The 21,700-nt window shown below is 40.1% G+C and overlaps 1 protein-coding gene across 1 annotated transcript in view; it reads left to right on the top strand.

The window, feature by feature from the left end:
- The window catches only part of Csmd1 (CUB and Sushi multiple domains 1), a 1,460,794-nt gene that overhangs the window by 1,247,801 nt on the left and 191,293 nt on the right, over positions 1–21,700 (top strand). The window contains exon 26 of the mRNA XM_051182080.1: positions 16,110–16,312. Within this exon, the coding sequence (XP_051038037.1) occupies positions 16,110–16,312 (203 nt within the window). The remainder of the gene's footprint in view (positions 1–16,109; positions 16,313–21,700) is intronic.

Genomic DNA, 21,700 nt, shown 5'->3' with positions numbered 1-21,700 from the left:
CCAGGGTTCCAGTGTGGAGAAATAAAATCAATCTCTTTCAATGTTAGTGAAAGATTAACGGGGGATACAAACAAACAGACAGGAATTGACTTGCAGTCCTGGGAGAAGGTAGATAAAATTGTGAAAAACTGAAGAAAACAGGGAAAGATTTAAACCAAAGCTCTCTGTTGCAATCAAGAGTACACAGAGAGTTTAAGTCTACAAAGAGCAGTATGTTAAGGTTCTGATGGGTTATATTTGTGTGTGTGTGTGTGTGTGTGTGTGTGTGTGTGTGTGTGTGTGTGTGTGGTGGAAGGCGCCATTTACCTCCTTTCTTATCTTTGTTGTTGGTTGGTTTGGTCTGATTTGGTTTGGCTTTTCTGAATCAGTGTCTCTCACTGGCTAGCACTCACCAATTGCAGTAGGCTGTTGGGCTAGAGAACCCCAGGAAACTGCTTGTCTGTGGCTCTCTGTTGCTGAGATGAGAGCGCACCATCATCTCCAGCCTGTTATTGTAGGCTGTGAGGATCAAGCCCATGCCTCATGCTGGCATGTCAACATGTCACTGACTCTCTCCCCAGCCCACAAGTGTACAGCTTCTCTACCATAATCTAAAGTTGACGTTTACTAGTCATCAGTCTAGAGACCTTTCTCTGCACCTCTGTACCATTCTAGAAAATTCTTCATCCATATTTCTCCCTGATGTTGAGCATTCTCAAATGTATCAGTGTATCTTTTTAATTCAAAGAAATTAAAGAATTAAGAGGTTAAGAGAGAAGCATACGTATTTGTAAATAATGTACTAAATTGATATTCATCACATCTACCTATAATTCTGATGCAGTAACTCATTTCAGAAAATAGAATTGACTTTGGAAAATAACTAACAGTAGACATTGTACTATTTTATATTTCACTACACTTACAAAAAAAAACCTGACCTTGGTTTTTAATATTTGCTGGGAGTTTAACAAACCTTAATGACTTCACTAGGGACATAGTCAATACAACCTACATTTTCTACCTGAAAATTACCAGTGAACACACATTGCAGTTTGTCCTGTTATAGGTGGAAATATCGCCACGCATTCATGCCATGACTGTTAAATAGAGATGGTTTCCATGCTGCAAATATTAATGAGAAGCTGCATGTGGAAATGTTAAAAGGGTGGTTGCATTCTCTGTGATCTTTGTAGCTGGGCCTCCTTTGAATCACAGACCACTTTTGGATAGCATTTTGTCAAGAATGGTGAGAGAATATGTAAAGATGCCTACCAGCCTATCAGGGGATATTTGTTCTTGAAGAGATTGTAACTCTTAGCATTTTTATGGTGTATATCCCCTGTACACAGCACTGTATTATGCTGGGTATAGTAAAAGTACAGATTATATGTTGGCTGTCCCTCCCTCCATACTTTCCTATCCCCAATTATTCTTCTAAATTCCACTGGTGTAGGGGAGGTTGCAGGAGTTCTTTTTTTATATATAATATTATGCTATAGTTACCTGATCTGAATTTAATTAAAAGTCTAATAATAAGACACTGTGTAGGGAACCACCAAATGCAATTCATTGGACAGACAAAAGAATTGTACATCCTGTAAAAAAAGATCCAGGAGGAGGGTGAAAGGAAATGAGGTGACAGTTGAAGAGAAATGGGTCACCGAGAGGGGGGGGGAGGGAGGGAGGGAGAAAGAGAAAGAGGAAGAGGAAGAGGAAGAGGAAGAGAAAGACTGACAGTTGGAATCATAGGATCTGCCAGAATGTGAGACTAACAGAACTTTCAAGAAGGCATGGAGAAAAAGGAACTGCCGAGAGCAGGAGAAAGGCTCCAGTTAAAGGTCTGCCTATGCTCTGTGTTGAACTTTTATAGGCTCAACCTCCCCTACTTTCTTACCACTTTCCTGATTGGTCCTACCCAGAGTCTCTTCCTTTTGGACAGATTCTTTTGTTCCTTCAATAACTAAAGCCTCCTGGATAGTCCTCCCCATCCCTGCTACAACTCTTTGCTAGAAACTATAAAGCTCCTAGGGCCCGTCTGTCACACTATGAGGAGAGTATTTAATTTTATTTACTAAAGTTTAATTTTATATACCTAAACAACTAATGCACATCTATTTTGAAACGCTTTTTGCAAAGCATACATTATCTCTTTTCCAGACATCAACACTCCACGTTGACAAATGTCTTATGTGAGTCTATGTGCACAGGGTTCCTTGGCAACTGTGGGTGATTAGGATTCAGGAGACCCACAGATACCTGACTCTACCTTATACACACTGCTTCCATGTACCCTTCAAGAATCCTCTCAGGTGCTTTACTGGTCTCTAGAATATCTACACCTAATGCAAAGCAGATGCTGTATCAACAGCTGGGTTGGTAGACAGGCAATGATAGCAAGAAGCATATGCATGTACATAACATAAACAATTAAAAATCTCCATTTTAATGTCATTAAATCTGTGGGTTTATAACCCATAAGACAGTGTGGACTGTATTCTGTAGTATGCATTATGAGCATACATAATTAAACATTGTGTCTCTCATCAGATGTTTATATTGCTATCTTTGCCATTACCCACATTGGTTTAGCAAACAGTCTTACAAGAAAATCATTGTCCATATTTATGAATAAATTCCTTAGAACAAATCCAAGGGAATAATTAACTGAATTAAACAGCATTAACACTTTCAAATGCCTTGATACAAATTCTTCTTAGGGATGTTTGCCTGTTTGTCAAATGATACATATATTCTAATTTGACCTGCTTTAGCTTAAAATAATGATATATTATTTTTAAAAGCAAGAAAATTTAAAAGAGACTTTCTAAAATCTTAGAAACCTAAGATTTTGAAAATATGTTTCTCTGTGAAAATGCAAATACTTACATTTTGATTTGCATAATGATCTACTTATTTATGGAGCTAGCATGTTTTATATTGTCCTGAAGTGTTTTTCAGTTAGCAATCATAATCATATTTCTGTGTTTTTATTGACATTTCCTATTCTCTGAAATTATTAAAAAATATTCCATTGTCTGGATGTAATAGAATTTATTTAAATGATGTTTATTGGGTATATTTGAGTTGCTTTCAGTTTTTTCTGTTATAACTAATACAACATAAGTAATATCCTCTCAGCATGTCACCTTGAGTCCTTTGATAGATATGTAGCGTAGCTAGGCTTGCTGGGTTTGTACATTTAGATTTTTACAGCCATAGCGAAATTACTGTGTAGAAATGTGTGTGGCCAGAAGCAGGATATCTAGCATGTTCTACTTGATCATAGCTCTCACACTTGTACTTTGGGAGAACTTAAACATTGGTTTGCTTAGCTACTCATTTGCTTAGTTATTTGCTTTGTTGCCTCATGCAAGTTACACCTGCTAGAACTCCTGCCATCCCTTCATCAGAATCCCTATTCTGACAATAGATGACATTCTCTTGACAGGAACTTGATTCTGAACTGAACTACACAGAGGCTTGCTCAGCTTCGGGTTAGGTTTCCTGTCTTTTGCTAGAATTGCTATGGATTTGATCCTGTTATATGAGCCCATTAAACCTTGCATCTGTTCTGTGTATTGTGGATACACAGATGGTCTGACCCAGTTTGGGTTATTACAAGTTTTCCTGTATTGAGTGTAGACTCAGGTTTTTAGACCGTAAAAAAACAGCGAGTCATACCTTCATCCCTGAAAGATTCCAGCCCCATCTAACAGTATTCCTTCATCTCTTGCAAAAGAAAACTAAAATGAATAAAGGCCCCTTTCTTGCCTCCATTTGTCATGGACCACCCTTTCTTTCCCATCCCCTCCAGAGGTCCTTTGTCTTTATATGATGGTTTTTTGGTTGGTTGGTTGGTTGGTTTTTTGTTGATTTGATTTTTGAGGAGATTCCTAAATGAGCAAATGAATGGGTCTCTGCATCTATATTTATTTCTTGGGCTGTTTTCCTTCTGTTTGTTTTGCCCTAGTCTAATGTATTTATTTTTGTTTTTATTATTATTCCTTAGGTGCCTGTTTGTTTTCTAATGAGAGACATAAAAGCAGAAAACATTGATATAACCAAGTGAGAGCTACACAGATGAGCACAATGAGTAACAGACACTGCCAAAGTTTAAAGGTTATGTATTGTAAAATACGCTAGCATCTGCTAGACTCATGTGTTGCTATACTGTGGCTCCAATACAAATCACACAGATGGCTATCACTTTTTTTTTTTTTTTTTTTTTTTTTGAGTATATAACCCGCATTGGCCTTGAACTCAGTGTCAGATATGAAGAATCAAAATAAAAAAAAGGTATGGTAACAAATATTGTATACTAGATAGACATAGCTCAAAAGAAGGAGATAAAACCCAGAAACAGACCAACTGAAATACAAATGTCTAAATTTTGACCAAAATCTCATGTAAAGTCTTGTGAAGAGAGGACTGGCTGCATCATGAAGTTAAAATTCCTTACAATGAAAAAATGTAGGAGCTAAAATAAACTAGAAGAGAATCCAAGAAAACACTTTGGAGTCTGAACAGAAAACAACCAATAAAACAGATGATATACTTTTAAATATGAATCTGAAATTCCTGATAGTAATTAAAACTGAGTAAAGATGAATATGATACATTGGAATGAATAGCTCATGAAACCTTATTAAGATATGAAGGAATATAACAGTAAATGAATATAATAAATAACCAGATAAACATTGTACTTGTGGTATAGAATTACACATGAAAATTAGCAAGAAAGTATAGAAAACAGACTAAAGATGTCATGTTTCAATTACCAAAGAGAGTATTAGAAGGGCCAACTGACAAGTAAATATGCAGTGACCAAGATTAGTCATCAGGGAACTGCAAAGAGCCCTACAATGCATGGATCCCTGGGCTATCCAGGTTCTTGGTTACCCAAGCAGTATGGGGAATGGGTTCCATCTCGTGGAGTGGGCCTTCAGTCAAATCAGTTCTTAGTTGGTTGGTTACTCTTACAGTTGGTTTAATCATTTCACAAGGATATAATGCAGGCAAGATACCATTGTAGCCCTAAGGGTTTATGACTGGGCTGCTATTTATGTGTCTTCAAGTACCAAGAACACTAGTCCATATGGGCTAAGGCTTTAGGTAGACACCGGCTTGACTTTTCTGTGTTCAGTGAGTTGTGTAGGCATTGTCTTCAGCAATCAGGCCTTGTCATCAGTTTATAGAGAGATCCTGGTTGTTTGAGGTTTCCTCTGACCAACCACAAAACTAGATGTTACCCATTCTTGGTACTAGAAGCTTCATTTGGTGACAGGAGACATCCATTTGGGGTTCTGTTTCCACTATTATTTGGTGGTGTCACTTACTTTTAGCTTCTCTTCCCATATTCCCTTACCTCATCCCTTTATCCTTCTTCTCTGTTTGATCCTTCCATTCCAGTCCTCCTCCCCCATATATCTTCAGCTATAAATGATTCTGTTTCCCTTCCCTAGAAAGATCTGTCACCCAAATACTTTATTCTATACCTAACCCCTGTGGTTCTAAGGATTGTAACTTGCTTATCCTTGACTTAACAGCTAATGTCCAACGTCAGTGAATACAAAAAATATTTGTATTTCTGAGTCTTTGATTAGGATGATTTTTTTCTAGTTCCATCCATTTACCTAGAAATTTAACTTTTTAAACAGCTGAGAAATAGTCTATTATATATATGTACCACATTTTCTTTATCCATTTGTCTGCTGAGAGATATTTAGGTTGCATCCAATTTCTAGTAATTATTAATAGAGCAGCAATGAACATGGTTGAGTAAGTGTCCCTGTGTTAGGATAAAACACACTTTGGGTATATGCCTAAGAGTGATATAGCTGGATCTTGAAATAGATCTATTCAATCTGCCTAAGGAAACACCACACTGATTTCCAGAGTGGCTGTACAAGTTTGCACTCCCACTAGCAATTGAGGAGTGTCCTTTTACTCCACATCCTCTCCAGCATGAGCTGTCATTTGTTTTTATTGATCTTAGCTATTCTAGGAGTGTAACATAAAATCACAAAGTAGTTTTGATTTGCATTTTCCTAATGACCAAGTATATTAAATTTTTAAAAGTGTCTCTCAGCCATTTTAGTTTCTTATTCTGCGAATTCTCTGTTTAGATCTCTACTCATTATTTGTGTTTTGTTGATATCTAATTTTTTTTAATTCTTCATAAAGTTTGCTTGCCAGCTGTCAGGTATAAAGCTGGTAAAATATTTCTCACCTTGGAGAATGCTGCTTTTCCAAAATGATGGTGCCCTTTGCCAAGCAGAAGTTTCTCAGTTTCATGATGTCCTATTTATTAATTTTTTTTATCTTAGTACCTGTACTTATGGTGCTGTTTAGAATGACTTTTTCTGTGCCAGTGAGTTGAAGGCTATTCCCTGCTTTCTCCTCTGTCATGTTCAGTGTATCTGGTTTTATGCTGATGTCCTTGATCCATTTGAAGTTGATTTTTGTGCAGCATGATAACTCTTAATTTATTCAGATTCTTCTACATTCCATTGTCCAGTTTGGCCAACATCATTTGTTGAAGATGCTGTCTTTTTCCCATTGTGTATTTGTATGAATTTATGTCTGGATCTTCGATTTGATTCCATTGATCAACATGTCTATTGTTGTACCTACTGTAGTAGTGACAACTGTAGTGGAGACATAGTGTTTTGGCTATTATTAATTGCATTTTTATTCTGGTGTCTAGGCATTTTTGTTTGAGATGATTGTAATTCTGGGTGCTGATACCTACTCTTGCCTTTGTTGTGTAGGCTTTTTGTTCCTTAGTTTCTGTTGCCTTCTCTAATTCTTAGAATGTATAGTGGCTGTGTATTAACTGGTAGAGAATTCTTCTGAGATCCTACAAGGTGTGATCACTGGACATTACAGGTATAATGTGTTTCTAGGTATTGGGAGCTGATACTTATCAATAGGGATAGGCTAAAAGGGGGATCTACAGGACTGAGTAAAGCAAGATATTTCTTCAGGATCTGCTTAGTTCCCTGGGAATGGGGTCAGAGAATGAGGAGAGGACAGAACAGTGGTATGCTACAGATCTGGTCATGACTGGATTGGATATGGAGACTAGGAGGAAGAATGAAGTTCTGATGATCACATACTTGCTTTTCTGCTGGCCTACCTCCTTCCTGGAGTGGCCATAGTGTTCCCAAAGCAAGCCTTCTGGAGTTGGGGTCTGGGATAAAGATATGAGCTGGGGAAGGATAGTTGAAGGTCAAAATCTGTGTGATCCACTGAAGATGGTTGGTGAAGATGGCTGGTGCAGAGAGGATGGGCAGACACAGCAGTGGTTTTCTGCAGAGCTGGGGTTGATATGGGGGGGGGGAGTTGGAAGAGAAGATAGAGAGGTGAAGTTCTGCAGTTAGTCTACCTGCTTCCCTGGTTGGTGACTTGGTGTGAGGCTTTCCAGGGAATGCCTTGCTGGAATAGGAAGCTGGGACAAAAATGACAGATAAAAAAGCCATGATCCTATTGTTAATGTCATGGTTAAAAGTTTATGTCATTTCTTTATTTTTGTAATTACTTATCTATACACTGATAGTTAATAAAAGAATTTTTACTTTTATTTTGTTTTAAATGTATAACCAAACTGTAAATCATAATTATGAGATACATATTTCTATTTGTTTACCTACAATGATCTTCTAAAGTTAGTTTTAATAATCTAGGTTTCATAGAAAAATGTTATAAGCTGTCTTCTGACAGCTGTGACATGAGAGTATGCATGTGCACGTGCATGTGCATGAGCGTGCACACACACATACACACACTCACACACACAAAATAATTTTAAAAATTAATTAAAAACTTAAAAATGGAAAATCCACCAAGTTTTGCTTATAGATAACAGATATATCAGAAATAGTAAAGAATAAGTTCAAGAATTGAAAAGGTAAAAATGTATATAATCAAAGAACAATAATAATGAAAGAAGAATCTAGATACAGGTATTCACATCTATAATTTGTAAAGATTGTGTAGGAGGACTGTTGTGAGTTGAAAGTTTGCTTGGGCTACATAGTGGGTTTCAAGTCAACCCAGCATAGAGTGAATCCTTATCTCAACAAATAAATAAGTGAAAGAGACAAATAAGATAACTAATAAATGCAAAAATGTATTCTTTCTGGAAATCATATATTTGAAAAATAACTATTTTTTCTACAGAAGGAAAATTAATGTAAGCATGAAATCACTCTTTAGAAACATTAAAACGTAATAAGTTATCTTATTATGGTATGTTGTAAACAGCTTCCAGATCAGAAAAACCAAGAAAGAAGTAAGTGGAATAACTTTTTTTAATAGTCTAAAGCAACCCATCCATCAAAAGAAGAAGGAAGCCAATGAGAGAAAACCTTAGCTAAACTCTACAAATCATCTTATTTGTTTACCAGCTAAAAAAAAAAATAAAAAAAAATAAAAAAAAAATGTGTGGTTATCCAAATGAAAGGAAGGAATAACTTCATAAGATTTCAGTCTTTTTATGAGAAACAAAAGACCAGAAAATGCAGCAACATGTCCATGGTTTAAGTGGCATGTGTCTTCTTGTGGCAAAGAATTCAGCAAGATATAGTAGGCAGCTGGTAGGTCTCGACATCTCCCATCATACTACTCTGAACTTCTGCAGTCCAGGTGTTAGTCTGGGCTGCTCTTGCCGAGAAGCTCCCACTGTATAATACAGCCATTTTGGTTACCCAACTCTTTTGCCTATTACCGTCTTGGCTACTGCACCTGGTTCCTGTTTTTCCTTTCTTCCTTGCCCCCACACCATCTCTTCTTACATAGCTCAGGGTCATGTCCACTTTGGACTCTTCCAAAAGTCTCTGCCCTTGACTATGGCCCCCCTTTTATCTACAATAAACATCCTCCTCCACCATACCTTGAATCAGTCGTGTCCTTTACATTTGTTTAAATTTACTTTATATAACAAAGTCCATTTAAATGAAAAAAAAAACATTTATAGACAATATTTGGGAATTTGGGCATTGTTCTTTCCAAACTACTTCCTGCTGGTCCCTTAGACTGCTCAGTCCTTCTGGCTGAGCCCCATAATCAGGGGGTCTGAGTCAGTCCCATGCTGGCTTCCCAGCTATCAGTCTAGTGGCCTATAGCTCCTCCTTGTTCAAGTAAGCTGTCTGTATGTGTTTCTGTCAAATGGTCTTGTCCTCTCCATCTGCATCTGGGTTCTAGTTCGGCTCAGTGTTTATGTATGGGTGTTTGATCCTGTTTCCAACAGGCATTAGTTGAGAGCTCCATGGATAAGTTAGTTGTTGATCTCACTCTCCGGGAAGGGCATTTATGATAGCCTTTCCACAGAAGCTCAAATTGTTAGTTGGGAGCAGTCTTATAGTTCTCTAGACCTTTCTTTGTGTTCAATTTTATCTTCAAACCAATATTGGCTCCCTCTTTTATGTTATCTCTCTATGTCTCTGTCTCTCTCTCTCTTTCCTGTCTTCTATTCCTAACCAGGCTCAATTTTCTTGGTCGCACATGTTTTCCTTTCCTCCCCCTCGTTTTCTCCTACTTCTCTCTCCATTCGCTGCACCCCCCACTTCCCCTGAGCTCTGGGGAACTTCTCCATTCCCAGTTCTGTGAGGGACTTTATATGAATATCTTAGAATACACCTTGTATCCTAGTTCCTCTGGTGGTGTGAATTATAGGCTGGTGATCCTTTGATCTAGGTCTAAAATCCATATATGAATGAGTACATACTGTGTCCTCTTTTTGTGATTGGGTTACCTCATTCAGGATGGTTTCTTCAAGTGCCATCCACTTGCCTGCGAATTTCAAGATACCATTATTTTTTTCTGCAGAGTAGTGTTCCATTGTGTAGATGTGCCACATCTTCATTGACCATTCTTCAATGAGGGGCATCTAGGTTGCTTCCAGTTTCTTGCTATTACAAATAGTGCTGCTATGAACATAGTTGAACAGATGTCTTTGTTGCATGGATGTGAATCCTTTGGGTATATGCCTAAAAGAGGGATTGCCGGGTTCTGTGGTAAACTAATTCCTATTTTCCTGAGGAACCGCCATACTGATCTCCAAAATGGCTGTATGAGTTTGCACTCCCACCAGCAGTGGAGGAGTGTTCCCCTTTCTCCACATCCTCTCCAACATAAGTCATCATTGGTGTTTCTAATTTTAGCTATTCTGGCAGGGGTAAGATAGTATCTCAAAGTTGTTTTGATTTGCATTTCCCTGATAGCTAAGGGTGTGGAGCATTTTTTTAAGTGTCTTTCGGCCTTTTAGATTTCTTCTATTGAGAATTCTTTCTTCAGGTATGTACCCCAATTTCTTAATAGGGCTATTTGGTGTTTTGTTGACTAGTTTCTTGAGTTCTTTGTATATTTTGGAGATCAGTCCTTTGTCAGATATAGGATTGGTGAAAATCTTTTCCCAGTCTGTGGGCTGCCGTTTGGTCTTGTCCACTGTGTCCTTTGCCTTACAGAAGCTTCTAAGTTTGAAGAGGTCCCATTTATTAATTATTTCTCTCAGTGTCTGTGCCCCTGGAGTTATGTTCAGGAAGTGGTCTCCTATACTAATTTGTTCAAGGGTACCTCCTACTTTCTCTTCTAAGAGGTTCAATGTGGCTGGATTGATGTTGAGGTCTTTGATCCATTTGGACTTGAGTTTTGTGCATGGCGACAGACATGGGTCTATCTGCAGTCTTCTACACACCCTCATCCAATTGTGCCAGCACCATTTGTTGAAGATGCTGTCCTTGCCCCATTGTATAATTTTAGCTGTTTTGTCAAAAATCAGGTGTTCATAGGTGTGTGGGTTAATATCAGGATTTCAATTCGATTCCATTGGTCTACCTGTCTATTTTTATGCCAATACCAGGCAGTTTTCAGAACTATAGCTCTGTAGTAGAGCTTAAAGTCAGGAATGGTATCCATTCTATTAGCCTGTGTCTTTTTATAGGTGAGTTAAGACCATTAATGTTGAGGGTGAGTAAGGACCATTGATTATTGATGCTTGTTTAATTTAGTTTTATTGTTGGCAGTGGTATTGTGAATATATTAGTTGTGTTTTACTCTTGGTTTCTGTTGCTTACATTTTCATGGGCTTAGTTACCTTCCTTGGGTTGGAGTTTTTCTTCCAATACTTTCTGTAGGGCTGGATTTGTAGATAGGTATTGGGAAAATCTGGTTTTGTCATTAAATATCTTGTTCTCTCCATCTATATTGATTGAGAGTTTTGCTGGTTATAGTAGCCTAGGCTGGCATCCGTGTTCTCTTAATACTTTTAGAACATCTATCCAGGACCTTCTGGCCATGAGGGTTTCCATGGAGAAGTCAGGTGTAATTTTGATAGGTCTGCCTTTATATGTTACCTGTCCTTTTTCCTTCGCTGCTCTTAATATTATTTCTTTATTCTGTATGCTAGGTGTTTTGATTATTATATGTCGAGGGGTCATTTTTCTTTGGTCCAGCCTATTTGGGGTTCGGTATGCTTCTTGTACTTTCATGGGCATGTCCTTCTTCAGATTTGGAAAGTTTTCCTCAATGATTTTGTTGAATATGTTTTCAGCACCATTGAGGTGGGCTTCCTCACCTTCCTCTATGCCTATTATTCTTAGGTTTGGCCTTTTCACAGTGTCCCACATTTCCTGGATGTTTTTTGTTAAGGATTTGTTAGATTTATGATTTTCTTTGGTCGATGAATCTATTTCTTCTAGTTTATCTTCTGCGCCTGAGATTCTCTCTTCCATCTCTTGAATTCTGTTGGTTATGCTTGTGTCTGTAGTTGCCGATTTTTTGCCCAGCTTTTCTATTTCTAGCATTCCTTCAGTTTGTGTTGCCTTTATTTTCTCTGTTTCAGTTTTCAAGTCTCGAACTGTTTCCTTCACCTGCTTAATTGTTTTTTCTTGGCTTTCTGTACTTTCCTTAAGGAATTTGTTCATTTCTTCCACTTTTTTGTTTGTTTTTTCCTCAATTTCTTTAAGGGATTTTCTCACATCTCTTTTGAGGGCTCTATCATTTTTATGATGGTAATTTTTAAGTCGTTCCTTTCTGCTTCCTCTGCTTTGTTGTTGTGTTCCAATCTAGTTGGTGTAGATTCCCTAGATTCTGTTGGTGTCATGCTTTTCTTTCTGTTGTTAGGTGTTCTCTTGTATTGCCTTCTTCCCATAGCTTCTTCCAGTAGGTGTTGGTGAGGTCTTCCCCTCTCTCTATGGTACTTCCCCGCTGGGCTTATGTGGGTCTGAGATTCAATATCTGTAGCTCTGTTTGGTTCAAGCTCTCTAGGAGGTTTCTCTGCAGACAGGGACCCAGGGATGGGGTCAAGGATGAGGATCCAGTAGAAGATGCCAGCAGGTACTCACAGTGGTCCAGCAGAGATAGGCGGATCTCTGGGAGGGGCCTGGGACTCCAGCAGAGGACTGGAGGTGGGGTCAGAGACCAAGCAGGTGGAAATTACGGGTGGTCCCACGTGGATAGGCAGGCCTCCTTTGTTCAGAGTTGCTCTGTGAAGTCTCTGAAGTAGTGGACTGTTGACTCCACCCTCTGTCCCAGTGCTCAACCTGAGCAGCAGGACAGTGGGCAGGGTAGGGCAAAGGGTAGGGGCTGGCAGGCTCAAGGTGGGGATTGGTGGGGGTGTATCAGAGCTCCAAAGGTGCTCTCGATGGGGACAGGACACAAGAGCAGAGGGATCAGGGGCCAACCCAGGGAGTTGTAGGGGGAGTTTGTAGGGGAGAGGCTGCCCCAATGGGGTCCAGACTCATCTCTAGCCAATGGCTGGCGGAAGAGGACAAAGGCTGAGCTGAAACTTGGGTTGTTTTTTCAGGACAGTCGGATCTCACTGGAAACTGGGACTCTCCAGCTGAGGCCTCTTTCTTTAGCAGAGGCCCTGCTTTGGGGTCAAGGATCTTGCTGGCGGGAACTCAGAGTGGACCCACAGAGATAGGTGGACCTCTGGGAGGGAGGGTCCCTTTTCTTTAGTGCATTCTTGATATCCATGCTCTCTCAGGTATCACATGGGACCTCACAGCTCAGTTTCTTTAGGGACCTTTCTTCTAACTGCCTCTGACCACCCATGCCAGTGTTTCCAACTCTACTCATGTGTTGGTCTTTGCCCTGCTGTCCCTTTGTTTGGCTCTGTCCCAGGGCTCAACCAGAGCAGCAGGACCGTGGGTAGGGTAGGGCACTGGGTAGGGGGGGTAGGCTGGCTGTGGGGATGGGTGGGGGTATATCAGAGCTCCAAGGGTGCTCTCAATGGGGACCAGAGACAGGAGCAGCAGGATCAGGGGCCAACCCAGGGAGTTCCGTGTCCTTTACATTTTATTCCTACATTTTTTTTTTCTTTCAAATGCCTGTGATCAGGCAATGTATTGGCTATGTTCTTGTTCTGTCTCTGTCCATGAACTTTGGTGGCTTCATCCTGCCTTAGGGTTTAAAATCATGCATCAGTGGGAGCCCTGTGAATCTGATTGGCATTCAGATTTCCTTTGGAGCTCCTTACCATATTATAACTGCCTTGGATTTCCCTCTATAGAGGTCTGAGCTCAGAGGTCCAACTTAGAGATTCCACTCTTCCAAGTCACTCGGGTGCCCACCTTCTCCCTCTTTCACCTGGGTTGATGGCCACTACAGCCTTCTTGTTTTTGAGGCTAAAAAATTTAAAGCTCCACAGCCACTCCATCTGATTTTTTGCCAGTTTACAAAGTGTATTTAGGATCTGCTAGCCTCTCGGGGTCTCCACGGTGGTGTTTCCCTTCTAGCATCTCTCAGGAAGGTCACAGATTTGACACTATCCATCTGCAATCTTTGGTCTGTAGAATGAAGAGTAGATAAGCATACTTTTGCAACTGAGGGTGAGGTAATTGTTTCACAATCACCCAACTTGATATTTTACCCAGCCAAAAGACAAAGCACTTAACACATCTTGTTGTCTCTTCTTCCTCCCTGCCTCATATCACTTGTCTCTTCTATGGTCTTGTGACTTACTGCTCTCTCTTTTCTGGTTGCTCTGGGTTACTGGGTATTCTGCAAAGACAAAGTCATCTGTAATGGACTCTTGCTTGGTGGAATGTCCCTTTGTGTGACTGTTTCAGACACATGGGTTTCTTCCAATCTTGGTACACACCTCATCCTGCTGAGCAGCATATCCTTAACTGTCTGTGTCATCTGTCTCTCTCATCCAGTGCCCGAGAGTCTCACCACCTGATTTCTGCCTTTGCACCATCATATTCACTTTCTACGAGAATATGGTATTCTTTGTTTGCTCTATTTGCTGTCCATTTCTATTGCAATACAAACAGTGATGGCTGCTTAAGTAATTAAATGACTTCTTCCATGATCTCAGAGGTCATCTTCATTCACTGCTGGAGTTCTCCAAATATTGAATTTTTCAGCTATTTTAAGGGAAAGAAATGATGTTTACACACACACACACACACACACACACACACACACCATGGTCAATTGCATTAATCATCAATGGCCATGATTAAACAAAATACGCACATCTGTCAGAATCTTTGTCTACTCAAATATTACCTGTAATGTTGGGAATTGGAAAAGATGTGACAAATTAAGTGCCCTGGCACATAATTGTGAGACTAGAAGTAGAATCATATGGAGGGCAGGGTGACTGGGTGTTTGCTGGTGTATAATGCCAGGCCTCCAAATCCCCTTGGATTAGATGGGCATTCTAGAATGCCCACTGTGGTAGTGTATGCTGTTACTGGGAGAGAGAGAAAGAGAGAGAGAGAGCAGCTGTGCTCCAATGGAGGAAGGATAAAGCATGTCCCTGAGCATTTTAAATAATTAAAAGAGGCTGGAAATGGCTCAGTGGTTAGGAGTGCAAACTGTAGTTGCAGAGGACCTGAGATCTCTTCCTAGCACCAACATCAAACCTTCAATCCATGTGCACATACACGAACACACACATATTTGCAGAAATAAAAAATGACATAAATCTTGAAGTAAATAAACAGCATGGAGACTCATGCTCCCCATGTAAAATTAAACCTGAGACTGGCACAGGCACATGCTGTCTACACGGTTCCATTGTCATGTTCCCATTAAACATATATAGGGGACCCAGGTACTCAGGGCTCTCACACGCTAGCACATATGGGGATGTTGAAAGTCTAAATGGGAATATCACAACACACAGTAATATATATTAGGACAAGCAGGTGATTGGCTAGTGGTTCACAGGGGATACATAGATGTTCCCATAAAATTTTATTTTCAAAAAGGGTTGAAACAAGCAGAACAAATTATCAGGAAAGTACTGAGGAGTAAATTCTACTGCATTCTGTATTTTACATATACTGTTCTGTGCCAAATGTCTAAATGTACACTGCGTATTTTATGCTTTACCCAGCTGAGATGTACCAATCCTGAGATGTGTAATATGTGAGAAATGCTGTAGCTGAGATTCGGGTACAGTTCTGTGTAGGTCATCTATGGTGATTGTGTCTGTGGAAAAATCTGTGAGCAATGAGCAGTAAATGAAAGCCTATAAAGAACTTTGAGGAAAATGACTTTTGCTGTCCTTTTAGTTAAATTCTTCAATCTACCCTTCATCGTTGTGAGCCTCACTGGGTATGACGATGGTTCTGGGAAATACATGCAAGTCTAATAAAAGTGGATAAAATGTTATAAAGAAGACAATTTGTATTGGGCAGTTCAGCGTTTGTGTTGTAGTCTCAAATATTCTATCTCTGAAGATAAAGTTTATATCAGAACAGACTAAGAGAACGGGCTGTGTTGGAAGTCTTTCTCCTGGGGGTGTGTGCTGCCACCTAGTGGCATGTTAGGAACATCATTACCAAGAAGCCAGTGTGTGGAACTTGATAGGGATGTGTGGGCTCTGGCTGGAAATTTAAAAAACCACCTCCAAGTCTTGGAAAGAGATGTTGTGTCTGTGGATACCAGCTTAGCCTATAGCATGGCTCTCAACACCAGTGACTGATATGTTTGGACTGTGCTGTTTTCAAATGCCCTCATTCTTCTTTGTCAGACTTGTTAGAACACATTTAAAGGAAATGTAGAACCAGCTGGTGGTCAGTACAACCTTGTGTCTAGGATGATGCCCTCTGTGGAGGGCAGGTGTGATTCTCACTGAACACAGAAGCTCCCCTCTCTCTTTGCAGCCTCCACTTCATTGTGTTTGACACCGAGACAGCCCATGACATCCTCAAGGTCTGGGATGGCCCTGTGGACAGCAACATTCTGCTGAAGGAGTGGAGTGGCTCGGCCCTGCCTGAGGACATCCACAGCACCTTCAACTCTCTGACCCTTCAGTTTGACAGTGACTTTTTCATCAGCAAGTCTGGCTTCTCCATCCAGTTTTCTAGTAGGTGCAAATACGGTTTCTTTGTTCAACACCAGGGCTTTGCCGGGGCACCAAACTCTGTTCGTATGTTACTAAGCAATATTTTCTCAGCATACATTGAGACTTGGAAAGGGCATATTGTCAAGGAGAAGAGATTTTCATTGCTTTTTCATTTAGGGGAGAGCAAGTTCTGTTCTCATCTGTGACTGGGTTCATAACCAAGGTCCCTATGACAAAAGACAATGAGCACAGGAAAAGCATTGCCAATTTTACTTAGTGTGGGTTTCCTGTGGTCCAGTGAAGACCTAAGGGAAGATAGAAGCTTGGGTGGAAGCTTGTGATGGCAAAGGCTATGCCCTGATGTCAGTCAGCTGTGAGCCATGTTGGGATTATTGTGTGCCTGCTTCAGGAGACGTAGAGGCAGGAGCTTTTCTCAAATGCCAGTGGCTGTATTTTATGGTGGGTATGTCCTCAATCCATCATAGCCAAGAGTACAATTGGATCAGTGAACTGTGTATATCATGAGGTAGGGATGCTGAAGCGGAAAGGTTGACTTCAAAGTTTCACCCAGACAACTACTACCTAGGCAGCTATAGAGGGCAGATGTCAGGGACATCACTATGAAGTGAGGCTTCTGTCTGGGGCTTTCAAGTAACCTGGCATTGACTCTGGGCCCCCTGACTTGACTTTGAGTCTGTACGGGACCTCAGACACTTGCTGACAAGACTTACTGATGCTGTGTTTCCCACCTACAATTCACAAGTGTCTGGGTCCTTCTTCAGGCTAAGGGTTGAAATCACTAACACATTAGCTTCTAGGGAATTGTTAGGTCAGAGACTTACATACTTAAGATAGTCCCAGCCAAAACCCACAGCATCAGCTGACCCAAGCTAGTGAGAGATCACTGACTCGGGTCTCACAAATGGGGAACCTGCATAAGACAGAACTAGACTTTCTTAATATAGGTGACAATGGTGTGGCTGGAATAATACATGAGGCCACTGGCAGTGGGTCTAAGATCTAACAGTAATGCTCAGCCTAGACACAGGGGTATGGGGATGGAGAGGTGCCTTGGTCCTGCCTCAACTGGATGATGGGACAGACTTAGTAGACTTCCTAGAGGAGGCCTTACCCTATCCATGGAGCAGATTGGAGGAGGGCATCAAGGGGAGTGGGAGGATAGGAAGGAGGGGGAACTAGGATCAGAATGTAAAAAATAAATTAGTAAAAAATAAAAAAAAAGATAGTTCCAGCCACACTGTACAGCCCATTCAAATGAAGTGCTTCCACAGAAAGATGGAATAGATACCTTTTCTGGCAGTTCAACCATTTAGTTACCCCTTCCTCCAGAGAGTACCAGACAGAGATACCATACAATTTAGTAACAAACAAGGTCAGTCAAAGGAATTCTGATAAGACTTGCATCCACATAGTTTTCCTCAAGTTGGCAGATTGGTGGAGAGCCATGTTTAGTATTTCCATAAGGAAGTGTAAGGCTGAGGTCAGGTTAATGCCTTAAAATATCACCAATGCAATTGAGGTTACAGTCTCTCCAATTCCTTATTGTGGTGTCACTGTACTTTGAGGTGATAATTTATTTTTATTTTGATTATCATTTTTTTGAGACAAAGCTTCATATGGTCCAGGATGCCAACAAATTAGCCAGGTAATCAAAGATGAATTTGAACTTCTCATCTTCCTGTCTTTGCTTCCCAAGTGTTATGATTACAGGTATGTGTTTATGTGGTACTAAGGATTAAAGGGAGAGCTTCATGCATGTTAAGCATGTACTCTACAGATATACCCTGGCCACTGGATCCCTACCTTTGTATGGAAATATCTTTACTGGTCAATGGGCCCATCTGAAGATGCTCCCTTTGGTAGTTGTCCTAGCTTTGTAATAAATAAATAAGTCCTTTAGTTCAGGATTGTGCACTTTGGCTCTCTGCTGTATAAAGTCACCCTTTGTTTTGGGAAGTTGCAGTAAGTAATCTGGTTGTCAGTACACTTTATTTAGCAAGCAGAAAGTCTAACAGGTGATGTGCCCTGTCTTTTCCCTTGTGTATACACCCTGACTTTGTGCTCTATATTTTTTCCCTTCAGTGTACACCCTGACAAGGTATCAGGTGATGTGCCCTGCCTTTTCCCTTCTGCATACACCCTGGCTTGTACATTTTCAGCAGACTTTGTTATCTACAGCACTTTTTGGTTCCCAGAAAAGTTGAAAAGAAAAGAAGTCTGATAGACTTCCTGCTCCTCAGCTCCTCGTGCACTTACTTCCAATTATCCTTCTTGTGAGTGGCACTTTGTTGATCTATGAGTCCAGCTGACTCATCATTTTATGCTGATACCCCGGTTCATGTCAGCATTTGCTCTGGCTGTTGTGGCCTGGGTTTAGACCAGGTGGTAAATACACATAGCCACCATCACAGTGTCATTCCAAATAGTAATTAACTCATAGCATCCCAGATAAGAGAAAATGGACAAAAACCATTGCTTTTTGCCTGGTTGCCTTTGCTCCTTCTGGCAACATCACTTAACCTGTTTCAGCTGTATTCCTTCACTGATGTTAGAAACAGCTTTTTGAATATACAAGGTACCAAAGACTAGATGTCCTCCAGGAATCTACATGCTGCCTGTATCAAATTGGAACAGTTGCCTTGTATACTGAGCAACTACAACATTACTGTTCTTTCCAGTGTGAGACAGCTATTGTTGTATCATCTGGGCCATATTGTAATATTGTAGAAGCCACCCTTGAATGTATAATTCATTCTATCAGTTCTGTTCCTTTAGAGGACCCCAAAACACAGTCAGATAAGTACCTGTGCTGTACTCCTTCTTGTCCCACCCCCAATCCCACAACATCCCTGACCATCTTAAGTTTGCCTTTCCCAAATGTGGCACAGTTGCAATTGGACATCAAATAGCCTTGTCTCTTAGGACAATTACATTCATCCACATCTTCTCAAGGCTGAGTATCACACACCTCATTGAAGAGGTGATACTAGTCCACTGTGGAATGAATTTTCAGTTCACTTAACCATCACCCACCAACTGAAGGATGTCTCAACAGCATCCCAGTTTGGGAAGCTATGAATACAACTTCTTGAAACTTCTATGTGAAGGTTTTGTATGGATGTAAACTTTCAATGCACTTTCAATGGTTAAAGAGCACAGAACTCAGTCACATCCTTATGGGTACTTAGCTCTATATCTGGCCATCTTTCAACTTTAAAAAAGTTTACATTTTAAAAATATTATATAATTCTTAAGCTCACTAATTTTTTTATGGTGTTTCATGATTCTTTGTATTCAAAGAATATATTCCTATTTCAGGGTAGGAAAAGGAATTTTTGAATCTCATAGATACTTTTCTTCCCTCCATATGATAATTTAATATATTACTAAGAAGTGGTAAGAATACAGCTACAGATGTTTCTATAGAAAAGAAACTATATTATTTCATTTGACAGTGTCCCTAGGTATATTACTTTAAGACATGTGGAATTATAGACTGACCTGAATGTTGTCAATTCCTTATAAGTTAGCAGAATCCTTCCATATATTCCTTCTGTCCTACTATAATAACTAACCCTCCCAGTCATGTCATGTACATGTAGAAATGCTATGTTCACTATTGTCTCTCACACATTTGTTTTATTTTGAAGTAGTGTCTCACTATGTAGTTCTGGCTAACCTAGAACAAACCCTCTTCCCACTTCTGCCTCCTAGTGCTGGGTCTGCTGGTGCCCCCACACCTAGCATTAGCCTTTCTCTAAATGAGTTTCTGTAAGATCATCTTCAAGTCCACAGAAAGGAAACATCCAGGTTTAAAAACATGGTATATCTGTGACTTGGGAAATTTGGTTTCCTTTTTTCACCTGCAATAAGGGGTGGGGGGGTATGAACCTCTGTCACAATGTGGGTGGCTTTGTTGGTTTAGAATGGCAGAGAAAGTTGCCAAGTTCAAGGTTATATTCTCTAAAGGGAATAGTGTGGTTTCTGGGACTCGACATAGCACAGCAGGGTGGGGATAATACCAAAAGGAGGGGAAGCACAGGATCACAGAACACACAGAAGTAGTGTCCACACAGAAGAGCAGAAGTAGCCAAAAAGGGCAGGACCTGAAACCTGCAGTGCCTAGTAAGAGGTGGAACACACACAGGTTCAGCCATGTTTCTGGCAGGAGACAAAAGCCACTTCCAAAGTCAGTTAGATTTCCCTTGATCTGTGTCCTGGTTTGCAGAGAAAAATCTCCAAATAAAACAGAAGAGCTATCTAGACCAACAAACACACAAGTCACAACACAGAGACACACAACATAAGAAGGCCAAGTGTAGTGACAGAATGTCTCTTCTAAAAGATTCTAACTCCTCGGCTACTGCAGGCAAGGGCCTCAACACAGGGAAAGTACCAGGTGCAAGTTTCAAAGGCTTTCTGGAGAGAAGATAAATTTAATCCAGGGCCTGGGGAGGAAGGTCAGTAACCAAGGAAGAAGTAGGCAAAATGCCCAAGAATATCAGAATGATGGATGGAAAAGTCAGAAACCTGAAAGGAAATTCAACAATAACAACAACAGAAATTGACAATTAAAAAAAGAAAAAAAAAAAACCCAGCCAAATAGAATTGTTGAAAGCAAAAGTTTCAACTCAAATAATAAACACCATGAAAAAATCAAGAAAAAAAAGAATACCAGGGTTGGAGTACACTCAGAACTCTTAAGAATCAAGTAAATGAGCATGTTCCCAATGTCTAAGAACTATGAGATAGGACGATAGGACCAAGACACCAAACTTGAGAATCCATGGTCAAGGAGCTGAGACAAACATTAAAGGTGCAAAGAATCTACTCAGTGAAATCCCTCAGATCTGAGGAAAGAATCATCCATCCAAATACTCCAAATAGGTATGGTAAGAGAACACCCCCAAAATTATGGATATATACATAAAATTATGGAAAAAGTACAAAACAAACAACACTAAAAGCCATAGAAGAAAAACCATCACTTCACCTACAAGGGGGAAAACATCAGAATAATTTCATATTAAAAACATCAGCAATCTTCCAAGCCTAGAAAGCATGTGATGATGTAATTCAAGCCCTAAAAGTAAGTAGCTGTCAACCAAGTTTGCTGCATCGATCAAAGACAGCTTTTACATTTAATGGAGAAATAAGAACATTTAAGAACTAACATAAACTCTGGCAATTCATGATCATCACAACTGCCACAGAAGATGCTTAGGGAACATTATCCATAGAGGAGGGAGACAGTCTCAATGATACCATAGGAAAGAACAAATTCCATGAGTAGAGTGTCAAAGCAGATGAGAGAAAGATAGCACAGACTCTATCATGTCCCAGCAGTAATAACATACAACCAGTAGAATCTAAAGAACAAATAACGAT

This window comes from Phodopus roborovskii, unplaced genomic scaffold (assembly GCF_943737965.1).
Source record: "Phodopus roborovskii unplaced genomic scaffold, PHOROB, whole genome shotgun sequence".
Lineage (NCBI taxonomy): Eukaryota > Metazoa > Chordata > Mammalia > Rodentia > Cricetidae > Phodopus > Phodopus roborovskii.
This window is presented reverse-complemented; position numbering and strand designations above follow the sequence as displayed.